General features: G+C 35.9%; 1 protein-coding gene and 1 long non-coding RNA gene across 2 annotated transcripts; one reads left to right on the top strand and one right to left on the bottom strand.

Moving 5' to 3' along the window:
• Window positions 1-1684: 1684 nt before the first annotated feature.
• Window positions 1685-4990, top strand: LOC148573773 (uncharacterized). Its single transcript, XM_088505836.1, has 4 exons — window positions 1685-1693; window positions 1947-2275; window positions 3914-3959; window positions 4246-4990. The coding sequence occupies exons 1-4, from the start codon at window positions 1685-1687 to the stop codon at window positions 4276-4278; spliced, it is 417 nt and encodes a 138-aa protein (XP_088361962.1). The 3' UTR covers window positions 4279-4990.
• Window positions 4991-6955: 1965 nt separating this feature from the next.
• Window positions 6956-9870, bottom strand: LOC148573772 (uncharacterized). Its single transcript, XR_015905440.1, has 2 exons — window positions 9427-9870; window positions 6956-7734 (listed from the first exon to the last, which is right to left on the bottom strand). It is a non-coding gene; the product is annotated as an uncharacterized LOC148573772 (long non-coding RNA).
• Between the last annotated feature and the right edge of the window lie 463 nt (window positions 9871-10333).

The following is a 10333-nucleotide window of genomic DNA, read 5'->3' as shown; positions in this document are numbered from 1 at the left end:
GTTGGCGTGGCATGCCCAAGTCCCAAGTGGCACGCCCATTGATAGTTAGCTTGGTGTGCCACGCCCAGAGTCTCAAGTGGCACGCCCTTGATGAAGTCTTCAATCTTCCCTTCTGGTTAAGTGAACTGGCGTGCCACACCCAGGACTCAAGTGGCACGCCCATGATGATAGATTGAGCTCACAAGCTTGGCGTGCCACGCCCCTAGTACCAAGTGGCACGCCCATTGATGCTGCTTCTTCCCTTCTCCTCTGGTCAATTGTATTAGCGTGCCACGCCTTCGACTTGGCATGCCACGCCCAACTTGTTAGATAGGCTTGGCGTGCCATGCCCTTGACAACTCTTCAAAACCCGTTTCTGGAAAATATTACTAGCGTGCCATGCCCAGCAGTGGCTTGCCATGCCCATTGTTGATCTTGAAGAACCCTCTTCTGGAAAGTATAGTTAGTGTGCCACGCCCATAGTGATACTTGAAGAATTCTCTTATGAAAAACATGCCTGGTGTGCCACGCCCATAGTGAACTGAGAACAACCTACTCTGGTAACTAGTCTTGGCGTGCCACGCTCGTTGCAACTCTTCAAGAACTCCTTCCTGGTCCATATAGTTGGCGTGCCACGCCCAAGTCTAGCGTGCCACGCCCATAGTAACTCTTCAAATTTTCTTTCTGGATAATATGCTTGGCGTGCCATGCCCCTTGTAGAGCTCCAAGGATTCTTCTCTGGGTTGGATAACTGGCGTGCCATGCCTGGCTTTGGCGTGGCACGCCCATTGTAGTTCTTCAAGGACTCTCTTCTGGTGATCATAGCTGGCGTGCCACGCCCAGTCAAAAATTCAGGCGTTTGCTTGAAGTGGCATGCCCCACACACACGCCTAGCATCTTTGCTTGCTTTCTTCCTCTTTTGTTACTCTTTTCACCTGAAATCCAAGTAAGAACTCATTTCAAAGCATATTGTTATAAACCTATGATATAGCTCTTATAAATGCATCAAAAGAATGAGAATTAATCACTTTTATGGCCCTTTTTGATGAGAGAAAGAGGTAGATGATGCAAGTCATCAATCCATCCCTTTGCAACTAACACTATTATAAATCAATAGTTGAATGAATTGGATAGGATTGCATGCTGATTGTCAAAACAATTTGGTATTTATTAAATTTGTATTTATTTTGTATGAAAACAAGTTTATTTTGCAATGGAAAAATCTAAAAAAAATTTATTTTACTTTACTGACGGATTTACAGATGGATTTTCTGTTTGTATTCAGATTTTGGGATGGTTTTCCAAGGTTCCAATTACAGATGAAAAATCCGTCGAAAAATCTATCTCTAATTACCGACAGAAAATCCGTCAGAAAATCTGTCTCTAATTACCGACAGAAAATCTGTCAGAAAGTTCAACGTTCCAAGGAAATGGAGGGGAGAATTTATCGAGGAAAAATCTGTCGGTAAATTACCGACGAAAAAAATCCGTCACTAAATAATTTCTGACAAAACTTTTACAGAGACAAAATCCGTCGGTAACTAAAAATACGCCTGTAATAAAAACTAAATCTATCTGTAAATTTGCCTATATTAAACAATTTTCTAGTTGTGTTTGATCGAGTCTGACCCAATTATCAGTAGGTTCAGAACTAATAGAGTGGGATCGGGTCAATTTTGGACGGATAATCCAATTATCCGTACCTATGAATATTGTACTTTTATACTCATCATTTTCTTCAACTTTCATAGTTAGTTATCAGATTTGGCCAGTTCGACCAAAAATTCGGTCATTTGATAGAATCAAGCCACTTTTTAAACCGCTTAAACATCAGACCTGCAAAACACCAGTTTGGTCCGACCGAATTTAAGCAAAACCAGTGACCCGGGCGGTTTCCATAACACGGACTGGGTTATGTTTAATTTTTCTTTCTAAAATTTTGAAAATGACGTCGTTTTCAAGTAAAGGAAAGCCAAAACCCTAATTTGCTCAGTGAACGTCTACTTCCTCTTCCTCTCGCACCCACCAGGCCACCCCTCAGTGTCTCAGTCTCGTCACTCTCTCATCTTTCTCACTGTCGCTCTCGCACTCAAGCTCTCTCGTCTCCGGTCTTGCAGTCAAGCTCGTCGTCGCTCTGTGTCTCGTCAACGTCTTGCAGTCAGCGCGCGCCTTCCCTGCGCTCGTCGTCGCCGACGGCAGAAGCAGCAGGCCTCGGGGCTGGTCGTCGTTGTCGTCTTCTTGCTTCGAGCCTCGCCGTTTTCTTCCACCTCGCCGTCAGTAGCTGGTCCCCGATTTGGTGAGTTCCAACAAATTTCCCTGTTCTTTCTTGCTCAATTTTGTTGCTGTTCATCTCTGCACTTTGAATTTGTTGCTGAAAATATCACTGAGCTAATTTCTTTTGGGCTAAAAATCATCAATGAGTTGAATTGTTTACTGATTATCATCACTGAACTTTGAATTTGTTACTGTTTTGTTGAAAAAATCACCCAGCTAAATTTTGGTTGCTATCATTCATCACTGCACCTTGACTTTATTGCTGAACATGTTGGAACTATTTGTTTTGGCTGAAAATCATCACCGAGTTGAATTTGTTACTGATTATCATCATTTAAACTTGAATCTGTTGTTTTGCTGAAATAATCACTTAGCTAAAATTTTGTTGCTATAAATAATCTTTTGAGCTAAATCTTTTGTTGCTAAAAATTATCATAGTTGAATTTGTTGTTGAAAATGAGGTTCATGCTCTCTGCAACACAGAATAAATTGTTCAGTTAAATTGTTGTTCCCATGCTCTTTGTTTGTTTTTTTTGCTAGAATTTTAAAAATGTCTTCATCACAACTCAGGTGCTATTATGAATTATTCTTGGTATTAATTTGTGAAAAATACACAAATGTAGATATAGATGCAAATCAAAATAAAGAAAATATTTGTCAAGTTTTAAATTTGTCCTATGAAGATATAGATATCGACTTTGAGATCACCTCTTGAATTTGATGTGCTGATTGTGTTATTTTTCCTCTCTTTTTTGTTCATTTAAATTCAGAAAGTATTTTGTACTAGTGACTAGTTTATTATCTCTTTTTGCATCATTGGTTATGTCTAAAAATTAATATTTGATCGTTATTAATATGTTTGTGGATGCATCCATTTTAAGTTTCAACTTTTGATTTTTGTTTTATTTTTATAATTTTACATTTTTATTTAATTATAATTGAGTCAACCGGGTGAATCAGTAACCCACTAGTTGAACGAATGATCTGGTAATCCGATCGTATGACTAGAACAATTACCAGTTTGGTTCTAATAACTATGGTCACACACGCACTTCACATGCTCATCCCTTTCACCCTCTTATAATGTCTCTCTCTGTCTCACACACATGGAAACAGATCCTCTCTAGTGCCAATAAAAATTAACACCCTCCAGTGTTTAATCTCAGCCTTTAATTAATTTTAACAGTAATATTTATGGTACTATTTTATTTAACCCACAACTCATTTTTGTCTCTTCAGTTCTACTATACCTTTCTTCTTTTTCGTACCTCTCCATATCTCCATCTTTGAGAAACTCCTATCTCTCCAAACTATTGATTTTTATGATGTCATGCAATGCTAATGAGAAACTACCGTAAATACTGTTTGATGACAATACACCTCTGCCTTCATTGTTGAGATTTTAGTGCCTTCCTTCGCGTTCGTATAACAAAACTAAACAATACAAACCAAAATAGTGAAACAGAGGCCATTAAATTAATTATATCACAAACTAAAACTCAATCACCATTGATTCTTCACTTCTTCTCTTGTTCATAAATTGGTTCTTGTTTGCCATTAAATTAATCATATCACAATCTCTCTGGCAAGTGGTTGTCTAGCATTAATCATTTCTTTCTGTTAGTCTCTTAATAAGTTTACTGATCTTTACCTTGCACAGCTCAAGTGATTGGATGCACGGAAGCAGAGTTAACAAGGCACCTTTGGTAAGCTGTTCTGATTAAGAGTCTTTATCTCCTTTGAAAGCTACTGTGAGGAACAGAATGTTGAAGGGTAATAAGCTTATATTAGTAGTCCATCAATCCATTTATGTGTGCACGTGTGTATTATTATTAGATGATACTTAGATGTAGCCTTTTACTTGATATTTTCCCTTTTTAGTTTTGCTATATTTTTAACACTAAACTAAGCAAGTTAGTTATGTTTTTTACTTCTCAATGTTTTTCTTTATTTTTGGCTTTTGTTAAATTTAGGGTTACTTTTTTTTTGAAGGTTGTGGATATAGAAGCTAATGTATTGAGGTAAGTTTGAATTGGTTGATCCAACAGTGAAGAGCTTTCTAAGGTATGTGCATGTGTGATTCATTGAATCTTTCATTCACATATTGAATCATCTTTTCTTAGCTATATTTTTTCATGGACACAGGGCTCATTCTATATTTTATTCTTGTGTGCAGAAGATTCTCTAGAGTTGCTCATAAAGGTAAAGATGTACGTGAGCTCTTGTTTTAATGTTCTAGTTGCTAAATTTTTGAAAAACTTGTTAGTGGCAGTAATTTACTCTATACTCATGAAATTGGCAAAAATGTTGTTTCTTGTTAATCCTTAAACTAACAATATTGCTAAAAGTGTTTTTTTCTTGTAGTGTGTTCATAAAGGTATCACTTAAGTCTCTGTCTATCATTAGAACTATCCATCTACCTTAGTTATGGTTTTCTCATGGCAGGATCCGACCCATGGATTGCATGGTTTCAAGCACCCTAGAGACCTGTGTTTATGCCAATTTTGCTGGTGCTCTAGCCTAGTTGTGTTCTGCAACAGGTACTTTGGCCTTTTCTTTTGCAGCTCATCTATGCTTAGAATCAGTGAGTCATACAGTGATGAATGTCAATTTCTGAGTCCTACTAGTCTCCCATTGTAAATCATAACAATGTTACTTTCTATATCATTTAGTCATGTTGGTGATAAATTTCCAACGGCCATGGTATATATGAGACTTTGTTTTCATTATTGTTCAAGGCCTCCAAATGCCATTTCTGCTCCTTTCTTCTTTTTTTTTTTCCTTCCTATGATACTTCCTATAATAATCATGCCAAAACTATCACGTAAGGCTGATAAACATTCTAGCCATCTTCTTGTGTTATATTTTTTCTGGAATCTTTAGTATCCCTAAGCTGCCTTGTCAACCCTTTTTTTAAGGTGATTTTAAATTTTCTTATTGTTAGAGAGTTATTGTGTTAAATTTGAGGGGTAATATTGGAACATTGTGTTACTTGTAAGCTTTCGCTTGAGGGGTTAATGGTGGAATTATCTCATTAATTTCTCTAGTTTTGGAAATAATAGTGGAAAGTCATAGAATAGGGACACTTGGAGAAGAGGAATCATAGGAAATAGCAGAATTCTTAATATATTATACTAAAAGAAATAAACAGGATTTATGTTTACCGCTGAATTACTTAGACCATTTAGCCATGCTTGTGATTCTCTTATGTTTTATGGTTAATTATTCATAACATGATTTATAAGCAACGAACCTAAAGCTCAAGAATGTGGAAGCTTCATATCTCAAACTTGGTATGACCTAAAACTTTGAACAAGATCTTTGGCACTGATAATTTGATTAAGCTCTACTTATTAGTTATTAAGCTTTTGTGAAACTTGTTTTTCTAAATTTTCCCGTAATGTTGTTAACATGATTCTTAACTGTTATATACATTTAGATTCTATATAGATATGGATACTATGCCGAGGCACCTTTTAGAGGAACTGATCACATAGGTAGCTAATACCATACTTCTGGAGGAGGGAAGAGATGTAGTTTGTGATCTTACTTTTGCTTTAGTTAAGCAGGTATTTTTTTATATCTTTGTTGTAACTATATATTATTTTCAAGATTTTTTCTTCTAAAAATTCTTAAAAATTTGATTGTTACTTTTAAATGAGATTATTTTCCAAAAGACTAAGAAACTAATAGATTAAAAAGGTATGAATTACAAATTTTTTCTTTATGTTCCACATTTTCCCCCTCTATGTGGCAGTTGAATTAAAATAGTTATATCATATGTGTTTTATCTCATGAGAAGTGCTTTGGAGCCAAGATTTTAAGTAAAAATAAAAAAGAAAAGTTGGTTAATGTTGGACTTCAATTCAATTTATATCACATGCATATTTTCTAAGCATTTTTTTGTATGTAGGATTTCCCAGGTATTTTGCGATTCGATATTTTGGTAAAGTCTCATCCAAGATATCATGACTACTGCCAGAAAATTCATGGTAGGAGTTTCTGATGTTAGACGCGACTACGCTTTGCTGTTCCTGGCTTGTGAGGTCGGATGTTTACTGTTGCTTATGTTGACAACAACATGCGAGTCTATGACACCGAGAGAGCCTGACCCTTTTTGTTACCTTTGAGGGTTCACCACAATGTGAGTTTATGACATTCAGAATTGTTAGCGGTATTACGATAGGTGACAACAGTAGCTTCACATTTGCTAGATTTGTTAGATATGACCGAAATATATACGATGCACCTATCATTGGGCCTATATATTGTTCCGTTATAAGTGATATGTCTATTAGATACATTTTAATTTTCTTTGATGGCAATGGGGAATGGTGGGTCGGTCTGGTCTGTAGAGGGGTTGCAGGTTAGGAGTTCTGCATATGGAACTTACTAAAGAGAGTATCAATGAATTTTGTCAGGTGGATCATTCCTAGATGAGGGAGATGTGCCCAGCTGATAAGTTATTCTTTTGCTAGATATCAAAGTGGTGGTTGTGTATCTTTGATTAACAGTGGTTAATTAGTGGCATGTTGCGTTTTAGGATTGATGCCTTTAGTTTGCAGAATTTCGAACATTGGTTGTGAATGATTTCATTTACAGATATTATCTTTATAAATTATTTTTCTAGATGTCACGGTGCATGTTCACACGGTAACATTTTTGGACCATCATGATCAAGAGTTGTGAATGCATTGTAATATGTAGAAAAAGAATTTATAAAGATAGGATCGGCAATGAATCAACCACAACAAATATATTCAAAATTTTGCAAATTAAATGTGCCAATCCTAAAACGCTGTCACCACATAATCACTACTAGTCAAAGATACACGCCTGCCACTTTGATAGCTAACAAAAGAATCATTCATCAATTGAAGTATATTCTCCTCCTCTAAGAATGAACCACCTGAAAAAATTTATCGAGGCTTCTTTTCTCCCAAGTCTCACACGTGGGATTCCTCACTTGCTACCCTTCCACATACCCCATTGTCGACAAAAATTAAAATGCCTCTACTAGGCACATCACCTATATCAGACTGATATTCAGAATGATATAAAGGCTCAATGATGGCTGCACTGTATATATTTAGCAAATGCGACACTTATAATGATACCGCTAACAATTCTGGACGTCATAAACTCACGTGGTGAATTTTTAAAGATAGTGAGGGATTAGGCTATCGACGTCGTTTTGCACGTTACGTCAACATAACCAGCAGCAAAGATCTGATATCCTAAGGCAAGAACACAATAGAGAAGTGACGTAGTCGAACATCAAGAATTGCTTCGGTGAAGCATGTGCAATCTCCTAACATGAAGTTTCTGGTTGTCTGATGCTAGAAGTCGTATTCTATTTGCCACGATTTACGTCGTAGCATAATGCAGAGATTTACATCGTAGCATAATGCAGAGCCATACTCTATCGGATCACGAACTACATCTCTTCCATCTTCCTCAAGTGTGGTATTAACAAAGGTTCTGAAAATCGAACTAGTCATCAAACTGTTCTAATTACTAATTTACTAATTTAATCGATCTAACCGTGGTTCAATCAGAAAAACCGTTTCATAATAAAATAATAAATAAATTATAAATAAACATTCTAAATATCTTTCAAATTTAAAATCTTACATAAAATATCACTAACTAAATGTAATTAATCATCAAAATATGCAATAACTTGCTGTAAATTTGTTGACAATTAACATAATTATACTTCCATTAAAAATAGTTGGATTGAATTACAATGTACAAGTTAAAGATAGAGAATATTGTCTTAATGTAGCTATAAGTCAAAAAGTAAAACAAAAAATGATAGTGTTGCACAATAAACACAACTGAGGAGGCAAAAATGATAGTGTTACACAATAAACACACAACTGAGGCTGAAACAAAAACACAACAAAACCTGAGACAAAGAATCCAACACGGAGGAGGGATAGCAAGTCGGCAGAGATCAAGAACAGCGACAATGCAACCAAACAATGAACAAAACAATGAAAACAGAATTTTTTTTATATAACAGAACAATCAAAACATGAATCATACCATCACTAATTGCAAATTTTTTCTTCACAAGAGAATGAAAACATGAAGCATATAATAAATCAAAAGATCACCAATTGCAAATTTTTTAATAAGAACAGAGGTTAGAACAGTGAAAAATAAAGATTAACCGTTTTCAACCCAATTTTAACAAAGCTCATCACAATGATTAACAACAAAAAAAGTAATGAAGGAACAGTGAATCAGTAACATAGGCAGTGCAAATTCAAGAAACTTTAATAAAATTTAACTACAGAAACAGACAGTAATAAAATTTAACTACAGAAATAGACAGTAAAGCAGTAATAGAGTTATCAATTTAAAATTTATCATCAAATACAATCAGTGAGCAAAACCAATCAACCAAGTACTGACTGGGCATTCAAAAAAAAAAAATCAAAAGAACATTTAAATCACAGCAAAAACACAACAACAATAGGAACATTTAAAACAAAGCAACCCAAAAAAAATCTAAAAATCACCATTGCTGAAAACGATGATTTGATACGTGTATGCTCAAAGAATTAAAAGCTAAGCTTACAGGAAAGTGAAGAATACCCAAACCAAAGAACCTTCAATCACAGCTTAAATCAAAAACAGGAAATCACAACAAAAATAAAAAAAATTAAAAGTAACAGAGGAACAATAGAACAACACAAGAACAATTAGCAAATTAACAAGTTCACAATAACAGTACAATTTACCAGAAGAACACTAATGCAAGAGGAATCATCATGCTAACATATTTTCTACAAAGATGCTATTTGTGCAGCTAAAATTTCCTAATTACTAAAATCCAATTATTCTAATTTCACATGCAATCAACTTACTTAGTTTTTAAAAGCTAAAAATTATAAAACCAACTAGAAATGTGGTTAAAGCATTTCATCAAACATGTTGAGTGCGGTAAAATTAAAACGAAATAAGAGAATTCAAAGCTTAATATCAATGTGATAGAGAAGAGAACGTAACTATTTTAAACTTTAATTCAGTCTACGAAAAAATCCAAACCACTATCAAAACAAATAGTTACTTATTGTAATAGAAATCAGAAGTTGCAGAGTTTGAAGTAGAGTGTTGGTGTTGTGTTAGTGCATTGTCTGGTGACGGGTTTAGGGAACTCACGGCGACGACAAAAGAGAGCAGTTCGACGGCTTGGTGGAGTGCGCGGGTTGGTCGCAGAGTTTGAAGCAGAGCAACATGGCTTCCAGACAAACGCGAATGCGAACTCGAACGGTGAACGACAAGTGAACGTGAACAGTGAACGCCGAGCGAACGTGAACAGCGAAGAACGCGAACGAAGACGACAGCTGAACGAAGACGCGAACGTGAACGACAAACAAACGGCGAGTGGAAGCGCAGCTGAGCAGACAAAGACGACGGACGCCGAGCTCGAGGAAGCAACCGCGATCGGTGACAGCAAACAGGGGTTGAAGACTTGGAGCACGAGGGAAGCTAGATAGACGGACGGATGGTGAACTTTGAGTGCGACTCCTTGCGGCGGTGGTGTAGGCTTACAGTGCTAGGGTTTTTTGGCTGGGTTTGTGTGATTTCTTTCTGAATGGAAGGGAGAAAGAAACGAAGGGGCTTCCGTTTTTGTGTAAACCGGGCGGGTTCCGGTTCAGTCCGACCGGCTGGTTCTCTGCTGGTTCAATGGTTTTTCACCAGTTTTTTAAACAACCATTTTATATGTCTGATTAGACTATTAATGTTGTCGGTTTGCGGTTGAACTATTCCAATTTTTAAAACATTGGTATTAACACCCGTGTAATAGGATTTTTCACTGAAATAAAATAAAAATATTTATTATTTTTCAAAATCCTATTTTTCAACTTTAATTTTTTAAATACGATTTTTTTTTAATTTAAGGCGAGTTCGTCGCACCTCCGGCAAACTCTATTTTTTAGGTGAACTTTCTTTAAATCTTTTCTAAAATACACGGAAATCAAAGTTTTTAGCCATTATCATCGTATCTAAGAGTACATAGGAGTACACAAATATACACACAGACAACAAGCATGACTTCTTTAAC

This window comes from Arachis ipaensis, chromosome B2 (assembly GCF_059453495.1).
Source record: "Arachis ipaensis isolate K30076 ecotype BB chromosome B2, ASM5945349v1, whole genome shotgun sequence".
Classification (NCBI taxonomy): domain Eukaryota; kingdom Viridiplantae; phylum Streptophyta; class Magnoliopsida; order Fabales; family Fabaceae; genus Arachis; species Arachis ipaensis.
The sequence above is the reverse complement of the archived record's forward strand: the minus strand, read 5'-3'. Positions and strand labels throughout refer to the sequence as shown.

Coding starts and splice junctions, on each gene's coding strand:
- LOC148573773 (XM_088505836.1), top strand. Junction 2,276..3,913: donor AGTAGCTGGTCCCCGATTTG/GTGAGTTCCAAC, acceptor TACCTTGCACAG/CTCAAGTGATTGGATGCACG. Junction 3,960..4,245: donor GAGTTAACAAGGCACCTTTG/GTAAGCTGTTCT, acceptor TTTTTTTTGAAG/GTTGTGGATATAGAAGCTAA.